General features: G+C 38.6%; 1 protein-coding gene across 6 annotated transcripts in view; it reads left to right on the forward strand.

The window, feature by feature from the left end:
• The window catches only part of MEF2A (myocyte enhancer factor 2A), an 81,179-nt gene that overhangs the window by 15,996 nt on the left and 42,487 nt on the right, over positions 1 to 22,696 (forward strand). For all 6 annotated transcript variants that reach the window (XM_053987899.1, XM_053987895.1, XM_053987898.1 and 3 more), the window contains exon 2: positions 18,088 to 18,285. In XM_053987899.1, the coding sequence (XP_053843874.1) occupies positions 18,232 to 18,285 (54 nt within the window). In that variant the 5' untranslated portion in view covers positions 18,088 to 18,231. The remainder of the gene's footprint in view (positions 1 to 18,087; positions 18,286 to 22,696) is intronic.

A 22,696-nucleotide genomic window follows, 5' to 3' on the forward strand; every position in this document is an offset into this window, starting at 1 on the left:
TGCTTCCAACATGGTCCCTTAGAGGAGAAGTTCTAATGTCAAAAGAAAACCTGGTCAATATATCAGGACCATGCTGCAGACATTTTATAGTTTGGTGCTTAACCTTTGGGTGACTAAAATTAAAAGTGTTATAATAATTTCCTTCTGTAAAAATGTGGTATTCTGTATCTTTCTGTCAGTGTATTATTTGATAAATGCTGGTGTGCTCTGCAGAGTAATTACAGGAGGACTCTGAATAATGAGCTAGTTTGAAGTATCATCTGCTCAAAATCCAGGCATACCTCTACCTTTGCCTCTCTTTGTTCTCTTGCTGTGCCCATGCAGATCCTTATTGTGGGTAAGCTGGAACCTGCTGGTAGTTCTGTCTGGTTTCCAGCTGTCCCCACCAAATGGAAAGGGAAGACCAATGAAGTATGGACCATCTCACAAAATTGCTGTTTAAGAGGAGCAGTGTCAGGATGTGCTTCTGGGCTGCAGCAAACACGCAATTGCAGCTAAAGTAGGTCTGTGAGAACTTTCACCTACCCCCTGTGGATATGGTTTCACTAGAAAAGCAACAGTCCAGGATTTTTATGTGGGCTAGCTGCCTAAATATTTACCAAAGGTCTGTATGATTCCCTCTGCCTCCAACGTCAGCTGAAGCTTGTGATTACACCCCTACTGATAAGTGTTTGAGTTAGGTTTTCCTCTGTGCTTAGGAAAAGAAAAGGATTAATGCATATTCCTCCAGCTTACTACAGATAACCTCTCTTGACCCTGGTGATCAAGTCTATTCCCCTTTTATCTTTGCATTCTCCAAGGCACCAATCTGAAGCCATGAAACACATGATCCTGTGTTGGTCTAGAGGCTGCTTTTAGAAGAGTTTGCCTTCCTTTCCCCATTATGCTGGCGTTCTCTGCAGTGGTGTCCTCTTGTAGTATGACATATTAAAGCATTGTAACAGAGGATGATGAAATATTTTTAGGGTGTGCTCCATTAATTTTGACAACTCAGATTTGTTTGTTCTTTTTCTATGCCAGTGTGTGTATTTCTAGACATGTCAATATATATGTAGAGACAATATGTGGGATTTTTTAATATGTCAGTGTCTTTTATGGAGATCATCTGCTCTGAAATTGTTACAACAATATGCAATGATGCTTATTTAAAATGTGTTCTAGTAGTTACTGTGTATCCAGGCAGTTTAATAAACCAGTAAAAGATTTCAAATGTAGTTGAATACCCTACGCAGTTAATGATACTTAGTGTTTGGAATTTCATCAATCTTAACATGTCACATATTATAGACTATAATTGTGTGACCTTTTCCTTGAATTTTCATAGCAAAAGACGATGACAAAGCCATTAGCTTTGGAGTTTTGAATCTGAAAAATTCATTATATAGCTAACATGAATGCAAGGCTTGCATGTGTGTGTTAAAATAGTAAATGGGTTAAAGTAGCACAGGCATACTTTGTACTGTGTTGGCATAGTTTTCCCCTTCAGATGGTAGTTTGGAATGTGAAGCCTCTTCCTATATGTGCTGGAGCAGAGCTAAACTCTAATGTCACTTACAGGAGAAATTTAATACAAGCAGCTTGTGCAGAACTGACCTGCTGCCATGGTAGCATGTAATATATTTAGCATGCATGTGTCTAGTAACCATGTGATCTTATAAAAGTGAATAAAACAGAGAAGCTCTCTCTCAAAAGTTAACATTTCTCTGAATGTTTTCAGATTCTGTTCATTAAATAAAATGTTACCAAACTATTTAAAGAGACTCAGTTTGTAACTGGGATATAACCAACTCAGAATTTGGAATGCTGCAGCAATGTCACTGCTTATCAGTGTGAGAGAGATAGAATTCCAAAGTAATTCGATTTTTTAAATCCACCATAATTTTTGGAGTGTTTTATTTGGGTTTTTTTGGCTGTTAAAGTTCAGTTTTCTGCTGCCATGATGACCGAAGATTAAATTTTAAATGAAATCTGAAAATAGCAATCTGATCCTCAGGTACTTAATCTTTAAGAAAACCCACAGTTGTAAATTTTGGCAGTGCTGTGATATTGTCAGAATGTCTTGGTATCATCTGTGCTTAAAAGCTGAAGTGTCATTTACGTGCCTTCTGCAGATTTACCAGGACACCATTTGGGAGATGATAAGCAGGGAAGAGTGGCACACATCAGTCCTCTATCAAGACCACGTTAAAGAGTGGATAATCCCTTTAATGGACTATAATCTCGCTTATGCAAAATCCTAATAAAATTTAGTGTTTTCCCTGCTGATTTGTTGCAGAAAGTGTGATGTTGATGTTGGTTTACAGTTTAGGGGTTTTGATGTCTTGTGCTGAGCAGAGGGTGAGGTGATTTGCTCATTGTCCCCTGTTCTGTTGCACAATCCCATTTTCCCTGTGGTAGCAGCGTGGTTCTTGCACAGCAGCTGTGGGCCCAGGTGAGTAGAAATGTCCTGGGCTGGACCAAGCAGCAGAGTGGATCTTTAATACTGAATGTGGGACATGGTGTTTCTACCAACACATTGCTAAAGGATTTCCTCAGTCTCAGGCTTGCATGGTTGTGTTCCTTAAGCTGGAGGATTCAAGTGGGTTCTGAATGATTTGGGAGCTCCTTCCCTTCCCCAGTTGGGTGGCCCCACGTCCTGCCAGTGAGGCTTGCCTGAAAGCAGAGGAGTGAAGGGTTCCACCTTCCCCCAGCTGTGATTTTAACATACCTCTTCCAGCTGTCAGCTTTTTCCATCTCTTCCTGTTGAGAAGTCCATGTAGGCACTTTCTTCTGAATAATTTGTTTTTGGATTTTGGGTTTTTATTGTATTCTAGATGTGCTGTCAGTATGAACCAGTGAACTCCTTCAAAGATTGAAGACACTTTCTGTTGGTTTCTGTAGTTTTGGTAGATACTGCATTTGCAGAAGAATTGCAAGGAAGCACAGTAGATTTTGTGTACTTTAAGGGTGCACATAGTAAGGTAGCATTAAAGTGTCTTAAACATAGTAGAGAATTGAAATTTATTCCATAAAGCATCTGTTATGTACCTTAGCATGTGTCCTGTTTGTAGCCCTGGGGGGTGTAGCTGTGTTGGAAGCTATGGTTGGTCTTTCTAAGAGGTTCAAAATATCAATAATGTTCCTGCACAAGCTCCTGAGTTAATGCCATATGAAAACAACAAGGTCCCTTTAGAGTTCCCCCTTTTTTTTTTTTTTCCATAGCAACCTGGATCTGAGACACTGCAGAACCACCAGTGCAAACTCAGACCTCTAGCAAAAGCTGCAGCCTCTTCCTAGTGGGTTAGTCAGTGCTATTGACAAATATTTCTTTGGTTTCATGATATAGTTTTCCTTTCCTCATGGCTGTTCTAAATAATTTTTTACAAGAACTGAGTCTTGTGCTTAATTGATTTAATTTTCAGAAGGCCAAAGAATATCATGTGCATCCTTGAAAGACCTTCCCTTAAGGTGAAATCCTCAAAAGTGAATGAAAATCAGTTTCTTTTTAATGCCTGCTTGAATCTACTGAGAACGCCAGGTCTATGTCTTTGTTCTGTGCTATGTGGCATCAAATTAGATAAAATGTCACAGACAAACTTAGTGTTAACTCTGCTGCTGTCCTCTGTCACACTCCTGCTTTTGAGGACCTGCTGTTCCCTTTACTGCCTTTCTTCCAGCTGTGCATGGTATTTTCCCTGAAGGAACTGGACTCATTCAAAAAAGCACAAAGCACTGAGACTTAAGAGCATCACTCCTCTGTATGGGAATTTTGAGGGGATACTGCCATCCTGTTCAGGAATATTGTGGCTTCTGTTCCACCTGGGCAAGGACACCTGTTCGACTGAAAGGAGATTTTTGAATCAGAGGATTCAATAAATAATTCTTCCTTCCCATGCCCAAGCTGACATCTTGCAGCTAATGCAGATGGAACGATTTGGCAGCAGTAGGGTGTGAGAGCAGAACTCTTAGTTTACTCTGTTTAAACCGAAGCTCAGTGCTGCTTTAAATGTTGTTATTCCTGTGCAATGGATCTGGTTCATGCATGCAGATCTCTTCCCGAACTGTGCAGTGATGGTGGCCTTAAGATCTTATGTGGTGCTGTTTCTGTTGTGGAATACTAAAGGGTTTGTGTTATTTTGGGTAAGTGAAGCTTACAAATGGGAGTGCCTGCCACCTCTAAAGGCTTGCTGAGGTTGTTAATCAGATATTACCATCAGAATGAAGTACATTCAGTGGTAGACAAAGAGGAAGGAAACCTACCAGAAGCTAGGAGGAAGAATCTCCACAAGTGTTGGTTGATGTAACATGTTAAGAGTGGTGTCTGCTAGAAGTACAGGGTAAGCTTGTTTTGATTCCTATCTTCCTTTGAAAGTAGGCAAATGTTTATAGTGTGGAGAATGTCTCCACCCCTCCCTCCGTGAAGCTGTGCGCTGGAGAAAATGATGACACTGGATGTTGGTGAATTCTTACAAATCTAAACATAGCCCGTAATCATAGGTGTGTCTGTGCAAGGGTAAAAGTGTATGAGCTCCAGATGAAGTCATAAGATCAAGTTTGGAGGACTGGGTCCAACTCAGTGCTCAGCCTTCTGGGTTATACTAAGAAGTCTTTGTTTCAAATCTCAGTTTAAAAATCTGTTAACTTGGCAGCAGGATGGAGTCTGCTAAAAAACCAACTAGCAATCTGTAGTTCGTCTGAATGCAGGGAGTGAATTGCTGGAAAAATCCCTTTCTCCCAGTGGGAAGATAGAATTTTGTAGTCACAGTGTTTTGTTTTCGATTTTGTTTAAGCTGAATGCATTTCTGAATGCATTTTCTTGCAACTTCTATAATCCTGCCTCAAAGTAGAGGATATGAGGTGAGAATTGAGGGAAAAGTAGAACTCAGTCACCAATACAGTTTCCTAATTAAAATCCACTTCGCTAATTCCAATTCTCATGAGCTGTCAGGACTATCTTGTATTTTGGCATACGGCTGTTCCAGTGTTTGCTCTGAGTTGGCTGTTTAGTTTTTATTAAGCAACGTGTGGCCTCATGTGCAAGACTTAAAAAGCATCACCAAAGAGCAGGACAGGGTGGAACTGGATGCTGGAAGTTTCTTGCAGTATGATTTGTAGCCAGTTAAAACTTTGTTGCTGTGTGTGTGTGTTGCAGTGAGGAGATTGAGGTTCTCGGGGTGGTATAGAGAAGCAGGTATGTTCAAAGGCACACCAGTATTGGAGGGGAAAACACATTTTCAATCCAGGCCAGAGCAGCAATAATGGAGCTGAAGAGGCCCTGGGTGTGCTGTCCCTTGCAGGCTGGGTCTTTGCTGAGGCAGGTGAAATTGGAGAGCAGAGCACTGCTATCTGCTGTTTGCCAGCTTGCTGTCAATATTTATTGCTTCAGCTGCTGCAAGGCTTCCAGTCAGCATGTGAGAGAGAAATGCTTTAATGTCCTGAAGGCCCAGAGTACTCAACAATGAAGTTTTTTTTAAGAGGAGTTAGGGTTTCTTGCAGGTGCAGGAATGCTTCTCAGCAGGTTCTTGAAAGCTGTGTGTAAACTGTTTCAATTTGCTGTGGTTTACTTTTTGTTCATTTAACTCCATATAATCATGTTCACAGGTTAGTTACGTAGAATGAGTAAAATGAGATAATGTAAAATAATTAAGTTAGCATCTGGTTCTAGTATACAGAATTCACTTTAAGAAATGTATTTAATCTGAGTGTTTTTTTTCCCCAGATAAAGAAGTAAACAGGATTTTTCAGAAAGACAAAATTCCTTATCTTATGAGAAAGGAACAGAAAAGATTGCAGGTGCTTTCATGTGTGCTCTGATGATACTGGTAAATAAATGAAAATAATTTCTGTGTCTAAATAAGTTTGTCACTTCACATGAGGAGTTCAACACCAGCTTGATCTCACTCCTCCCAGCTCATGGGTTGACTGAGGTGTGTGAACTTGCACATTGCACACTTTGAGCTACCAGGACTACAGGCAGCATCCAGGTTTTATGGTGGAATGCAGCTGCTCTTAACCACAATACACCTTCAAGAAGTCATTCACAACTAACTGCTTCGTATTTGCTTTGCAATTCAAATAAAGTTCCTAAGGGCTCTTAGCTAGGGTTCTGTCAGGGATGAAGAAGACAGCATGGATGGAAGGGACCCAGCAGTGTGTGGGAAATACACACTGTTTTGTGTATGTTCTGAGCAGGTTTAACTCAGTGATTCCATAATTAAATGCTGAGATGTCCACTCTGTCTAATAGTGCAAGAGATCATTCAGTCTTCTCTTCTGACATGGTTTCAGGGCTGCTTCTTGGTGTTTCTGGCAGTTTCTGTTTTTTCATTTTTAATGCACAATGGGGGGTCTGGATGGCCAGCTATAGTTATAGTCTGACTCCTGAGGGACCCTGGTTATTGTCAGGTCTGGGCAGTCATTGCATCAGATACTGCTTGGCCAACAAAGTGGTGAGGGTGAAGATGTCTCTCTTACAGTTTCAAACAGCTCACATTTGCATCTGATGTTTCATGTCAAAGGTAAATGAATATACTTGTTTAAATGTAGGAGGTTTTCAGTAAGGGAAGTCTACAGTAATCTGAAACTGTCTGAGCTTCTGCTTCAGATTCCTGGCTACTTAATGCAGTTGTGAAAACAGCCCAGCTGCCTTTCAAATATGTTAACAACAACTGTGATACCTTTCTTTTTTCAGTATTCCTTGCTCTTGTTGGGCTCCTCAGTGATGTAATTCATTACTCATATAATAGTTTATCAGAAGGACTTTTATGTTTGTGTGAATCACTTAACTGGTTCTTGTTGGGACCTTGATTAAAGTTTTTCTGGTCCTTCACTTAAACTTCTCTCAGCTGAATCTTCTAATTCACCTTTTTAGTGGCCCTCTACATGTAAGATGTTTGTTAGGGTTTGTTGACAGGAAGAGAAATTGAGATATTTTTGAAGTTTTGAGGATTTCTGTTTTTAATACAATAATGGGAACAAATGGATGAGAGTTCTCACTTCTTTTTATAGTCATGGAATATTTCACTCCAGAAGCTGTTGAATCAGATATTTGAATACATGTTGCTATCTAACACTTGAATCACAAGTGAAGCAGTAATGTTACTTAGGGTCAAACAACTTAATTTTTCCATTTGCAACCTCTGGCAACAAAGAGCAAATGGTAAAATCTAATTATTTCACCTGTCTTGCAGGTAATAACAAGTAACAGAGTTACTGTAGTATCCTGAATTTCAGTTTCTCAACTAAACCATATTAACTAACTGTGTGTGCTAGTTTCTTGCTAAGGACACAATAGTTTTGAAGTAGCTGAAGAGTCAATATTCTATTATCAGTGTAGTTAAGTTGACATTTTTGCAAGAGAATCCAAGTGGCTGGGTTAATCTTAATGGCATAATGCCCAGACTACCAGACATCACCTGCCAAAAAAGAAAAATGTTTATAAGCAGAATATATTTTGAATAATATTCTTGGTAAAAATGGAGTTTACCACAGTAAGTTTAGGTGTTGGGGGTATGGATCCTAATGTTCTAAACTTCTGGTTTTAATGGCTTGCCCTGTACTTGATTAGGGCAGTCTTAGCTCGTGATTGATTTGGACATCCAAATGGAGGGCAGTAACACTGTTAAGATGAAGTACTTGTACTTGGATCGATAAAATGTTTTGGGCTGTAAGGAATTTCATTCTAGGCTGCTTTTAAAAGTGGCTGCTGACATTGGAGAGGTCATGGGAGTCAGACAGTTTCTTGCCTGTGATGCCCAGCAACATTTTCCTCAGTTCCTTGATGCTGCCTAAGTTCTGCCTGTATGTAATCCTTTTGCAGATTATCACAGCTGAGGTGTAGCTGAGTGGATTCATCTCACTTGTATGTTGTTTTATTATTTGCTACCTGCCTGCCTTGGATTCTGAAATGTTTAGATTACAAAGAAACTGTCTCCATGCATGTCTGGAGAGGACCTGCTCTGTGATCTGCTGTAGCTCCCCCACCACCAACAATTGTGGTTTATTTTATTTAAATATGATGGGACTGTTTGCTTAAAACAGTGCAGAGACGGGAATAATCCTTTGAAATGTGATTTTAATATCTTAGAAATACTAAGTATATATAGTATATACTTAGTATAGCTTTAAAAAAATTTATTTAGAAGTTTGAACTGATGGTGTATCTGAATTTTAAAAGCAGAGATGGATTTTTGAACAAAGGCTGTGGCAGCCACGGAGTAAGAAACTTGCCACTAATCTTTGTTAGAAACACGTAGGCGTCTTTATGGTTTGCTGAGTGTCTTTCTGAGGCATGCAGGCTGCTTGAAGCATTATGTTGTCGTGTCTGTCTGGTTTGTAATTGTTGCACTTCAACAATATGACTGCATGCTGTCATTTAATCAGACATCGAATAAATTATCCAGAAAGCTTTCTGGATAATTGTTCAGTGATTTAAAGCTTCTTATAGATCATTGATGTGTGTTCTCTCTTGTATTTCTTCTTGGGTTTCCTGTCCTATTTCCTTTAAAGGGGGGGTGCCTGTCACATGGAATCCTCAGAAAGACTGGAAGTGTGTAGTTGGTAAGAAAGAGAAATGGTGTGGAGACTGCCTGTCACAGCAGGTAAAAAAAGCCCTAGCAAAAAACCAACACAGATGGGAGTTGTGCAAGAAGCTTGGAGCCTGTGGCTTGTGCAGAGCATGGAGAAAAGCTGATCTATAACATCAGGAAGAGGCAGATAACTGAGGATGAGCCAAACCTTGGGAAGATGTTTCCCAAGTACAGAACGGGAGCGTTCAGCGCTCTGCGTCACAAAGCCACTGTTGACTGAAGCCAACTTGGAAGCCAGAACCTATCTCGCAAGGGCACAGTGTGCAAGGAAGAATCTTGTTTATAATCCTTCCATTTTCCATTCTCTCATCTACTCACATTTGTCCCTTGCTGAGAACTACAATAAGATCTGGCGTTGTTAGGTTTGAAGCCTGACTTGAGGAAGCTCTCTGTAGGATATAACGTATAAGCAAAGCCACAGAATGCTGTGGCTGCCTTCGGATCCCATTACATTCCTGGAGTCAGCTGTAAATGTTTTTGATTGCTGTAATGTTTGTTCAGGAACATGTGTTGAAGTTGCTGTCCTGTGGCTGTTTGTTGTATTACCTCAACAGTTTGTACTTTGCAGGCACAGGGGACAGTTCTCCTCTTCGTAAAAAGTAACAAAGAATTACTAGAAGTTTACTCATTAGTTAATGTTCAGACGTCATGGAGTTCTAGAACTCTTGCTGCAAATCCAAAAAATCAGTTTGCTGAAGTACCAAATTGGTACAATTTTCTACAATAGGGAAACTCTGTGTTAAATAAGATTACCTCATAATTTACATTCTGTTTTCTTTTTCCAGTAGAAGAAAGTAAAAGACAGACACAAATGCCTTTTATTTACACCTTTCCTAGGGAGAAATCTGCTGTAATTTCTATTCTTGCCTTGGGAAAAAATGTACCAGTTCTGTACCAGTCAGTTTGAATGTACTGAGCACAGACACTGCTTTACCTGACTGCAGAATTGCTGCTTTGGCATTTGCTCCAAGGAAAGTGAAGTGCAGCCTGCAGAATTTGAATGCAATTTTAAAGAGAATATTTGAAGGATAAGAGTAATAGATCTCATAACATTGCCCTACGGTATGTGCTGTGTTCTGAGTATTTTTTCTGCCTGTCTTAATTTCTATACATTTCAAGTCTTATGTCAGGATGCTGCTTGATTTAGCTCAGTTGGCACCTTGTCTAATTTTGAACTGTGTGTAAAAGTAGTGCACTGTATTTGTGCTTTTTGGATGTTGTTTTTGTGTGTTTATTTTTTCTGAAAAAGCATCTAGTGTGAGATGTGGTTATGGTAAGTCAGAACTTGTACAGATGGGTATTTTTGTCTAGTATTGGTTTATGAATGTTCAGTTCTTTACATGTAGGTTATTGGTTGAGATTCTAAATGGTTGTAAAATAGTGTTCCCCCTCCAAAACACGCACACAAAAAGCTTCAGTACTCCTCAGAAAGGATGATCTACTTAAATCATGTTCTCAGAGACAAAAGGAAGAACAGTGCTCTGTGTGGGTAAGGATTTCTATATAGAAATGTCAGGAACCTAAATTTAAGTTTAGTTTGACATATTGTTGCTTATGTTTAAAATGCTCCACCCATTGAATTCAGCCTGGCATGACCATGTTAAAAAAGGGACAGAGCAAACCTTTAAATTAATTATCTACAGAGGGATGAAAGCGATTACTGACCACATAGACAGAAAGAAAAAAAAAAAAAGAGATGCCTCTTATCTCGAATTTCACAGAAATCCGACCAGGTGAATTTAGGACTGTGCAGCTGAATTCTGTTCCAGGAACTGTGAAACATCTCCTGTGTGTGTACAGTGAGTAGCTCTGGGGATGGCAATGCTCTGTGTGCTCTGCTGATTGCCATAGAGATAAACAGAGATGTGACAAGTGGGGCAGAGCCATTGTGAGAACTCGGAGATAATGAGCTACACCTTTGCCAAATGCATGTTGCTATGCAAAATAAGATTATCTGTATTCTCTGATCTATTGATAAAGTTAAATTGAGATGGGAGAAGTAATGAGCCAAGGTAGCAGTAATTAAAGCTTGAGTGTCACTGCTGTAACTGATGAAATATGAAGACTTCTGGAAAGAGATTTCACAATGTTAATATTTTTTCTTAAAGCCATGACTTAACGGTATGTTAAGTGTTATCTAAAGATGCATCAGTGAGCCTGAAGAAGATTAATGAAGTATAAAGACGTTGCAAAACCAGAAAGTTCCATTCTGGTTGGTAAATATATTAATAGGCAACTGAACAGTACTGTATATGTATTTTCTGTCTTACTGTAAGATGAAGAAAAAGATGAGAATTAATCTTTTAATTGGTCACACTATTAGTTATTTGTTGTTTAGTTAATGACCAGTGCTCAGTATCTTGTTCAACTGACTTTTTCCCAGTCATTATTAGGCTGCTTTTAAACCATGAAATTTATTTTTCCCGCTGAGAATAGCAGCAAGGTTTTGGTGATCCCCATCCCAAGACGAAGATAAAAAATACATTTCACGAGGTTTTGTCTCCTGTACAAAGGAGTGCTGTTGTGTGGCAGCTTTTCGTTGTGGGTCCAGTGGTGTATAATTTCAAGCCATCTCTGGCAGACATGTTCTTATCAGTGTTTTGGAAGGTTCCTCTGGTGGCTCCCTTCGTTTGAGCCCGAGAGTTGTTGTAATAACACAGATGTGGCTCTGTGCCATTTTTTGGCCACATGGTAGTTAAGTTCCACAGCCATTACAAATTCCTGATAAGAATGAGGCAATGCTTTTGATCTTGAGAAACATTTAATGTGTTTTATATGTATATTTTGCTTCAGGAAAGAAACCTTGCTTCTCTGGCTTAGAATGTACAGATGTCTATGGGGTTAAAAGCTGGGTTTAAATGCTTTGCGTTGCTCTTTGAGCTTGTCATTGTGAAAGCTGTCAGACATGAGTTTTACACTAATTAAATACCTGCAAATGCTCTTCTGTTATGGAGCAATCATATCCAAACTTAAGTTTAGATTTCTGCATCTAGTTCATTAATTTTCCAACAGCTGTAAATGGAAAAAAGGGAGAATTTATCTGATCAAAAGTTATAAAATTGTGATCAAACGGACACAGTTGTTGTAAAAGCTCTGGTTCATTCAGTAAGAAATCAGTCCTTTTGGCCTCAGCTTTTACATATTGGGGTTTGTTTTGTTAACAGTGTCCCGAATCATCTTTGTTTGTGGCTATTTTTGTATACCGTGGAAAAGGCACTTCTTTCAACAAATTACATGATAAATTAGGAGCAAGTTTCTTGAGAAACTCTCTGGAGCATGTTTTCCAGACAGCTATTCAGTCATGTAGTTATTTTCTTAATCTGTTTCTAGGAGTCTGGCAGCAGAATTCTTGTGATTACTTAATATTTATATTTTGCTGTATCTAAAATTGGATTTTAATCCAGTATTGAAAGTTTAATTCTCTTACTGTGGTCTTTCTCCACTGTTAGCTCAGCAGTTTCCAGATCTTATTTTCTAACTATGTTTTAAAGTATTTTTGAGAATGCAAGGATAAATTACTTTAGAAAATACAAAAGTTATGGATGGGAATAATAAAATAGAATTTAGTACTTGAAAAGATGTAGTAAATATGTATATAGTGTGATTATGGCTGCTTTGGTTCTAGGGAGTATAAATTATAAATACTCAGAATAGGATTGTAGAGATTTTTTGGACTGAAGAGTAGGCCAAGAAAAGGTGTATAGTCAGAGTATTGAGTATTATTAAATCTTAACATTTAATTGAAAGTAACTAACCAGAGCAGAAGTCCTGGCTGTTCCTGATCCTGGGCAAGGCCACATTTGTCACATTGTCTAGGAGTGCAAGTACTGTCATAGGTGATCCTGATAGTTCTGGAAAACTGGTCTGTCAGGTCAGGAAAATCTAACTTAAAAGTGCATTCTAGGAGTAACAAAACTTGTTTTTAAAACAGACATTTGAATCTTAGTTCATTTTTGATACAGTTCAGATTTCTGTAGTTCTGTGTGCAAGAAAATGGAGTTCTTTCACTTCATCTTAGGCAGGACTGAGTGCATGGAGGAAATGGCAGAAAGGGCCTTTTCCAGCAACAGTAGATTTAAGTAGCACTTGGAAGGTGCAGTTCTTCAGTAAGGATATTTTTTGAAAATACTTCATGATCTTTTTTAATGCCTTCAAAACATAAATTGAAAAGCTCTGTTACTTACAAACTAGGAGCTCAAAAATAGATTTGATCTTAGTGTGGCAGATGAGGACCGTGTTCGGTTACAAAATTTCACAAATCTTACAACTTATTTAAATTGTCTTGTACCAGAGATGTGTGTTATTCTTCCCAGCTGAAAGAAACAAGTATTTTATGATGCATAAAACCAGAATATCAATAAAGAATTGTTTATGGCTTCCTGTTTTTTACATTGTCCCACTTAAAAAAAAAAGTAATTTTGGCTAAGGGTTCTATTATTGTTTTATAACAATGCTTGTGTATCACTTGGTGGCTGAGGACCTTGAAGCTGTGAGGCCACTCTCATTTACTGTGAGGCTCTGCTTGGATGGAGAAGAATGGCTTCTAAACTCAGGATGAAAAAAAGATTTATTTCCTAGGATTGTGGTGCAGCAAGTAGGGAGAGATAAATGACAGCATGTACCCTGGTTTTGGAAGGGTGCCGTGTGATTGTTTAACAATTCTATCTGACATTACTTACAGCAATGTTTGGTGACAGGGCTATAGAAATGTGGCTGGAGGAAACTGCTCTGGTGCTGGTTTTGCACACCTCTGCAAAAACCCCAGCAAGGATCTGAGTGTGCTCTCTGTTAAGTGCAGACACAAAGGTATGGAAAAATCCCTTTGCTGGGAATTTTAATTTTCAAATTTAGCTTTCAGGTGGTAGCAGTGAGTTTTGGAGCAGGGCTGGTGGAATATCTAGAGCACAGAGATGACATCCCATGGACCTCAGCATGTGTCAGTGCAGTCATATCTGAGTGACCATATTTTGTTTAATTAGTATGGGATTTAGAAAAAAAGGTGTTTGCAGCTGCGTACTTACTTTATATGGTTTGCATCTCTTTGAAGTTCTGAAGAAGAAAATGTTCTTCTTTCTCACTTCTGGACAGTGAAATGGAGTCTGAGAATCATGTTTGGCCGTGTTCCACACAGCCCTTTAACCTTTAGATAAATTACTTTGGTGAAGACATTCTTTGACTCCTTTTTTTTTTTTTTTTTCCTAGCTACTTCTACTCAGTGCTGTGGGGCAGGGAGAGAGGACACTGACATTTGTCCATTATTAGTACTGTGGAAAAATGAGATACTCTGTGTTTTCTGTCTTGTGGGTGTGCAGCAGCCTACACGTGGTGGGGCTCATCTCTGCGTTGCTGTGAATGAGAATTTTTATATTCTGCTAATGTGAGGTGTGCAAAATGTCAGAATAACCAGCAACTCTGCAGTTCAGCTGTGATCAGTCTGTGCTCACCAGTTCATACTGAGGGGCCATATCTACAAAAATATCTGCACAGGCTCTTTTAAGACTAGAAAATAAAAATTACTCTCTGCTATTTAGTAAGCCATAGCCACGGCTTGTGGAAGATGCATCTCTGCAGATCTGTGTTTTCATGCAAATGATCAGACATCAGGACACTCATTCCTTTGTGTGCATTGCTGGAAATGAGCCGTGAGGAGACGGGGACTGTCAGATGTAACCTGTAACCATGGTGGTGAAATGGAAGTTTCAAGAAAACAGAGTCAGAGGGAAATAAAAGGAAATTAAATGGAAGGAGTATGATTCTGACACAGTTTTTCCTAACCTGTTCTGCCAGGAGGCTTCCAGACCTTGTGCAGTTTAGCACAGATATAATGTGTTTCCACTGAACCATTGAAAGAATCTTTTTAAATAGGTCAAATACAGTTTCCTTGCTTTAAAGTTACATCTCTCTCAACAATCTGTGAAACTGAAAGCAATCTTGGCAACAAACTCAGATGAGCTCCTGAAGATGTGCAGTTGTGAGGGTATGTTTCTGCATGTGGTTCTGTTGTCTGTCAGTAATTTGTGTGCTGTTTTCACATGTTTTGGGGAAGGGAATAAATCCAGACAATTTGGAATCATTTACTTTTAGACAAATAGAGAGGCTATTACCTGGGCAGGACAAATATAATTTTTCTTGCCTTTATTGCAAGCTGACATTATTTTCCATTTGAAGCTCAACATGAAGCGTGTGGGATTTTTTCCTTCTTTTTCTCTTCTTACTCTAATTATTTTGTTTAATATATACCTGAAGTCCTTCTTTAAGACAAACTTATTTTGCTGCTGTGTGCCCATGCAAGTAATGTGAAGCAGCTTTGGTGCCTGTGATTGGATTCTGTCACTTCAGGAAGTAGAACTTTACCTTCGTCAAGGTTACTTTGCGTTAGTTTCATATTTAGTCTCAGATGTAAATGTGGGTTGATCTTCATGTGTATATCAGCAGGTTTTCCTTTATTTGGGCAGAAGTGTGTTGATATTCTAGGTGAAATGGCTTTGTGAATTAAGAGCTTCACCTAATTGTATGTTTGTAATGCAACTATGATTTAGCAAAATGAAAACTTTGCTAGTTACATTTCTGATGGAACCCTGTGTTGGACCCAGTCTTATATCTTATCTTACATAGTTTTGTTACTAGTCAGGATAGAAAATAAAACCACAGGTGTGACATGATCAAGGATGAGTAAAAGGAAAAGTCGTTGTTCTCATTAGAAATGTAATGTGCCTTTGTCACTGGCAGTAATTTCCCATTGGGATGTTCTGACCATGCATGGAAAGTGCCTTTTTACTGCAGAGTTTTCTCTGATTTTACAGCTGTGTCAAGGTCCTTTCTGCCCTGAGCTCAAGCCAAACTTCTGTTTCAGTTCTGAGCTTTGAAAATCACCTTGAGTGGGACTTCAGAATGACAGGGATGCTACATCCTGGAGCTGGGCTGCCTTAGGAAAATGTGATTCCAGGGCAGGTTCTGGTGTCCATAGCAACCTGTGCGAGAGGGAGGAGAGCCCAGACCCGGGCTGGGCACACAAGCAGATAGGAATTGGGCAAGCACACAAGCAGATAGGAATTTCTATGTGATACAAGTATTGAAGGTTGAAGAAAGTCAGACTTGAGATGAGAGGGAACAGTGAACTCTGATAAATGGAGAAGAGCTTGAGGTTTTTATGCCTTATAGAGCATAAGCATTGTAAAAGACCTGAAATGACACCCCAAAGCTGTAACAGAGTGTTGGTGAAAATTACTGTTTCCCATTTCCCTTTGTGTGACAGTACACAGAGCAGATAACAGTGTTTCCCTGCTACTTTGCCTTCCATTAGCACATACAAAATATTTGTGCATCTCTTATTTTGTGTTCTTTAGTACTTATATTGCATAATTTTACATCATATTTATCTTCCTTTCTCCCTTTTCCCCAGAGTTCCTTATTTTATTCACTGCATAGACTTGCTTTTGAGTATGTGTCACAGGAGGCAGAAAGACTCCAGAAGTTCCTGATTCAAAAACCATTTAATATGCAGTTTATATTTTTATTACTCTGTTCCTGTGTTCTTCCTTGGCCATCCTATTAATACCTGCTAGTAGCCACAGATAGCATGCTGCACCAGATGGATCTTTGGCCTTGTGTGGTGGCCATTTCTGTGTACTGGTGATGATGGGGGGGGGGGGGCTTTTAAAAGCAGAGTAAGGACTCTGGTAATTCTCTATTCAGAGAACTGATTCAATAATACATGGTAGATTTAAAAAATGAAGCCACACATGAAGGAGAAAACAAATTATTCTAAGAGCTGGTTAGAGATCCTTTGATTTAAGTATGTTCAAGGGATGCAACCAGATTTTTCCAGAACTAAATTTAATGTGTGATCATAGCATGCGCTGAGAAATTTTTTTGAAACAAAAGTGGGATAAATTGATATGCCAACTGTTGTTTCCTTGGAAGATATTCCCTGGGTGCTGTTGGTTGTATAGAGGCTGCTTCATCTGGTCTTCACTGTCTGTTAATTACCTTCTTAGCAGCACCTTGGAAGAAATCCTTTTTCATGAAGAAAACAAAAGCAGTGCAGTGTTGCTGGATGTTTTCAAATGTTTTGCTTTATAGACAGTGTTTAGTGCATATCCTTTAGACCAGTGGACATCATAGTGTGTAAGTGTTGTTTTAATGTAAATTTCATGAAATAGTATTTCTAAATACTCTTGGGCGTTTTGTGATGTTTTTTAAAGCAGTCCTTTGTTGCTGTCAGGTAAATAGAAAATGACATCCCTTCATTTTGTGATGTTCCCCCACCTCTGTTTTTTTCCTCCCAAGAACATCATGTCTGTTTCCTCGGTGTAAATTGAATGTATTGTGAAGTGTAGCCTGTGACTAATCGCCTTTGCTGTCTCTGCTCATTAACTGTCTGATGGTGATGTGGTTGCACCACTTTCTACACATGGCCTCAAGGATATGGCATGGTGACACCCAGATTAAAATATGCAAGGCTTTACTTCAGAAGATGTTCTGGGTTGGGAAGGTAGAGAGGTTATCAGCTAATACTGGGGCTGGTTTTACCCCTTTGAATCAGTATTAGGTACAACTTATTTATCTTATTATCACCTATTTCATGTTTATACATTCTAGTATATCCTTCATGTTCTAGAAGCCATTTAATTTAAGTTTTTCTCCAGTTTTCTTCAATTAATATTATCCTACAATTCAAGCAGTATGTCTCGAATATGGCTTAGCAGTTTTTTAACTGGAAATACATTTGACGTTTGTTAAATATCAGATAGTTCAATGCAGATTTAAATGTGATGACACACTGGCTTTTCAAGTTTCCTGCACATTTCTCTTGGTGAACAATATAACAATGAAACAGGTGCTGGGCTGCAAATGGGTATTGGCAGATGTGGCACTTAGATGTTATTGGAGAGAGAGGAACTGTATCAGGTCTCAGGTCTTCCTTGGTGTTGTGGTAACCATGAAATAGTTTTGTTGCAAAAGTGTTTTCTCTGGTCTCTTTTAAGCAGAGAGATTCCTTCTTTCCTTCTCCCTCTTGTTTCCCAATGGAACCCCAAGAACTGGCTCACAAAAGGAGATGTAATTTGGCTTAGGAACAGAAACGTGATATTCTCATGGCTTTGTTTTGTTATTTTTGTGATAATTTTACAAGAGAAAACAAGCAACACAAAATGTTTCTTTATAAGATTTCCTAAAATATTGAATGGAGTTTACCAAAACTGGTAAATGTGTGAAACCTCAGATAACTACAGGCCTAAAGCTTAGAGTGATGAGCACCACCCCTTTGATAATTGTATTTTTGAGGCATTCAGTTGGAAGTGTGTGAAATTATTGGTCATTTTAAGTCTGTAGTTTGTATGTAGAATGCAGCAAACCAGTGGGAGTTTAATTAGAAGACAGTGTGTAGAGTAATACTTTACTAATGAAAACACTTGATTTCTCACAGAAATTTCATGATGTACATGTTTTTTGGCTCTACGGGTTTTTAATGACATTTCCTTCTTAGTAATTTGTGCATTAATATTTTCAATTTTTTTTAGGTGCTTATAAGAAGAAGTAGGAACCGTTTCTCAAGCTGAAGACAAAGTAAAAGAAAACTGTATCATGTGTTAGAACACTGAAGAGGGACATTTCTTGGATTAGTTTATTTCTGGATTGCTAAACAAAAGAAAGAAGAGGCGAAAATGGGGAGAAAGAAAATACAGATCACGAGAATAATGGATGAACGGAATAGGCAGGTGAGAAACAAGGAGTCTGCATGAACAGGTCCATCAGTAATCTTAAAAATTAATGGAAAGTTTGAATACATTCATCCTAATTCACTGTTCTAAAGCTGAGCTTTGTCTTCATATATCCACAGATGCCCTTGCCAGAATATGAATAAGAAACCTCAATGATTTTATGACTGTTTGAGGAAAAAATGTAATTTCTAAGTAATAACTCTTACTACTTAAAATTTAAAATTGCTGTTTCTATTTAAATGGTACCCTACTGTGCTAGCAGTAGAGTGGAGGGGTGTTTTTAAACAGACACATGATTTGATCTCATAACTACTAGGAACACTTACTACTGGAGGCAGAGAAAGGATGAGAAATTCAGGAAGTATCTAGTAAAGGTATTTTCTGTAGCACTTTGACTGAGGAGTTTGAGGTAGCTGTGGGCAGTATCTTCAGTCCTTTGGATACAGTAACAAATTCTGTTAACATTCCATTTAAAAGCATCGATTTATATTTCTTGTAAGAGCTGTTTGCTACAACAGTCTTTAAAAATTGTCAGTCGGAAGGGGGGAAGAGGGCTCAAAATGAATGTTTCAGGGAAAGCTGCTCACTTGGCTGCTTGTGCCCTAACAGAGAGGTGCCCTGTGAACTTGAAAAGTGCCAAAAGTTATGACTCTTGCAGTCATGTTTCCTCTTAATTTCTGAATTGCTACATGAGATGCAAAATAAAAGTTTAATTGGATACTGAAATATATAGTGGGATAACTAGAAGCTGTCATTTTTAAGGCAAATTATTGCAGGAATGATCTTATTATATTAATATCTTTAAGAGCAGTGCTGGTGGCTGAGGCCAAAGGTGCTGCTGGGCCAACATCCTTTGTCCAGTGATGGTCATGAGCAAATACGTGTGGGCTGGAGATGCACATGTACACAGCCTGTAATCCTCTTCCAGCTTTTAACTATTCTTAGCACAGGGATTTCCTGAGCTGGATGTGGTTTCCGTATATTTAGAAACCATTAATGGGCTTTTTTTGTTTGTTTTCCCCACCCCCCAGCAGTTATCCTTTGAGCCCTTATAATGTTGCAGCATTTACAACATTTTTTGTCTAGAATTTCCTATAGGTCTATTGCCTGTTGTTTCAAGAAACACCATTCTATTTGCCCTTGGTCATGGTTCTGTCAATTATTCAGCTCTTATATGGAAGAGCCAACAGTGACTCCCTATGCACAGTCTGTCCACACTTGCTTATTTTCTCTTAAAGTAAGTTTTTTCAGGCTATAGCTGCCTTGCTTGCTTAGTTGTTTTAATACAGAATTTGTTTCACGCCTCTTGCTCCTTTTCCTTGAACCTTTTGGAGTATTGCTCCATTACTTCTGATGGCCAAGGGCCCCAGAATTCAGGGTGCAGGCAAAATATGGACTTGTATAGTGGTGTGCTGCTGTTTTGTTCTGTTCCCTTCCTGCTGTTTGATTTCTTTTTTTAACTTCTGAGCAGCAGCTTGACGTTGGGCTAGTGTCAGAATTCCATGGGACTCTCTTGCTGCTGACACATCAGCTCAGAGCCCATTGTTTTGTTGGTGAAATCAAGATTGTTTTTCTCCCTGTATCACTTTAAAGCAATGTAAACTCTGAGAAGTCTATATATAGCAAGAAAAGTATTATTGGAGTTTGGGAGAAAGCCAAGTATTGTGTTTGAACAGCTTTAATCACCCAGTGACTTTATGTTTGATGTAGATAAATGTCTTAAGTACACGTAGTAAAAGTAGATGAATTAATGACTTCAGTTCTTTTCAGATCTTGCTCTACAACTTAAAGCACATGGAGGAGATGGATATTGATCCCACTTACTCCTTTTTTTAAATGAATCTGGATTAAGTTGGGCAACCTTGGTTTTGTTCTGCTTGAGAAACAAATAGTGTTGCGCTTCTACCCTGACTTTGGTGAGGTGTTTTTTTTTTTTTTTTTTTTTTTTCAGGAGAAATTGTTTTTTTCTTTTGAATCCCCATCCCATTGTTCAGATTGAAACAATGGAGAGGAAGAGAACAGTGCATTTGTATGAAATTTTAGACCACTTACACCATTGCTGTGACTGAAGCAAGATAGGGAGATGAAATTCTAGTTTTGTTTCTGGCAGATTTTTGGGTAGCACCTTTTTGGGCTATTTAGTGATGAGGAAGAGGATTTAAGATCTAACTTAAAAGTAGAATTAGGCTTGCCTTATCCTTTTTCTCTGGAAACTCAGATGAAAACACACTGCATCTTGTTTTTACAAGGTTTTACAGAGAGTAAATAGTTTTTGTTAGTGGAATCTTAGTTTTTATATGCAGAGATATCGATGGCCTTCATCCCCACTGGTGTTCTGTGGTTTTGGTAGCCAGGAAATGGAATTTTAACATATTAGTATGCTCTGATGCACTGGGCATTTATAAGGTATTTACTTTGGGTTTTTTTTTTTTTTTCATTGATCCAGATAAGGAGGGCATTCAGGGTTTGTTTTGAACAGAAAGTGTAGTTCAGTTGTGTCCTGTCAGTTTTTCTATGGCATATATAGCTGGTGAGTAGGTCACTCACAGACATGCCTGTGATGTCCTGGTTGAGTGTTTAGTTTGAGGTTTAGATTTTCTTTGTTTGAAAATATAATTAGAATGGGACAGAGCTTTGCCTGCAAAGCAAGTTCATATAACTTGTGTGGGAAGAAAAACTACTGTTTTGTCAGAAGCATCTTATTTCTGATGGGATTGTATGTGAGCTCAAAACAGAGTATATAGACCATTCCTCAGGGGCATTATGATTGTCATGAGACTGTCATTGTATTATTAATTAAGCAGCTTTATCTTCTTGAATGAGCTGTAGGACATTTATCTTCATTAAGCTGAAGAGAATCCAGCACAGTAAATTAGATATCAAAGGAGCTCAATCTTGCTGCCTTTGCTGTCTCCTCCTCACCCCTTTTTTTTGCTAAGCAATGTTAAAATAGTGCTGGGGAAATGATTTACCTGCAGTAAAGAAACAAATTTTTGAGTTTGGTGTGGTCCTAAATGGAAGGGAAAAAGAGAGAAATTTAGAGAACTAAGACTGCTTTTGGGTTCTGAAATGAAAACTGAGTTTAAAATAATCTGTGTACATTGAAGAAAGGCTCAGGGTGCTGTGGTAGAGGGGTTTGTGCTAAGCACTGTCCAAGCACCCAGGGAGAAGTTGATGCCAGCTGAGAATCTCACAAGTGAAGCAGCCTTACAAGAGATGAGAAAGATAAAATTCCAGAAAAGAAATGGAGAGCTCTTGTCCAGGATCCTCCTGGTCCTCAGTGGCAGTAAACCTTCGTTCTTTTGTCTGAGGACTTCTCCAGGTGACAAAGCACACACACATCTTGTTTATAATGCCTTTTTCCTGACAAACACTAAACAGTAGTACCTCTCTATATCTGCTCATACTCAGGTAATAACCTTTTAAGTGTCAGAAGAACAGCTGGGTATCCTCTGAGACTGTTAACGTGGTGGGAAGAATAGGATCTGCTTTGCATTATTAATGGTATTAAAAAAGTAATATGTGTGAGAGAATGAGGAGAAAAAAGCCTTCAGGTGTGTATATACAGAAGAAGTTTCCCATCCATTTTCCCAAAAACTTGCTGTACAGCTTGGTAATTAAACTGCAGACACTCAGAAAACAGGTTTGATTGTTTCTTGTGTCTTACTTCATTCCTCTCTTGCAAAAGCTCATTGACTGTTGTCTGTGGGACATGGGGCCTGTGGATCACTCACCTGTCACAGAGGCTTGGGAGCACAGAGTGCTTGGAATTGTAATAGGGGGGTGTCAAATGCATTGACACTTTGATATCCTTAGCTGCTTTCTTGTGAAAGGAAAGATTTTTTTAAACTTGTTTTTAATCATGACTTACGGTAATTTTCATAACTGTTTCCTCCTTCACTGATAGGTAGATGCTCCTGTGTGATGGTCTGTAATGGATTTGTTTCCCCACAGCAGTTCTAACTGGACAGAACAATTGTTTCCTGATGTTTCCAAGTGGCAGAAAACAAGTCAAATTATAAGTGAATCTGATTAGATGACTTAATAGCAACAAAATAGCAATATTTCTTAGCTTTACGTAATTAGAAATCATAGTTCATAGTAAGTGTTACTTCCATTGATTGTTCTGTTTTCTTTGATTTTATTATAATTAAGGTTGTGAGTACCATAGGAGAAAATATTGTGATACCTGGAAAGTCAGTCTATTGAACAGAGGAAATAAAGCTAAATTATCCTATTCTAACTAAAATTTAACTCTCCTTGGTAGTTATTTACCAGTGGAAGAGTTGAAGGTATTTTGTAATTATTTAACTTAGTCTAATAGAGAACATAGGACCCCTAAAATTGGCACTAGATATTATAGGCAGTTCTTGTGTTAAGCTGCATATTACAATAGGAGTAAATGGTG

The sequence above is a fragment of the Vidua macroura genome, chromosome 12 (genome assembly GCF_024509145.1).
Source record: "Vidua macroura isolate BioBank_ID:100142 chromosome 12, ASM2450914v1, whole genome shotgun sequence".
NCBI classification, from domain to species: Eukaryota; Metazoa; Chordata; class Aves; order Passeriformes; family Viduidae; genus Vidua; species Vidua macroura.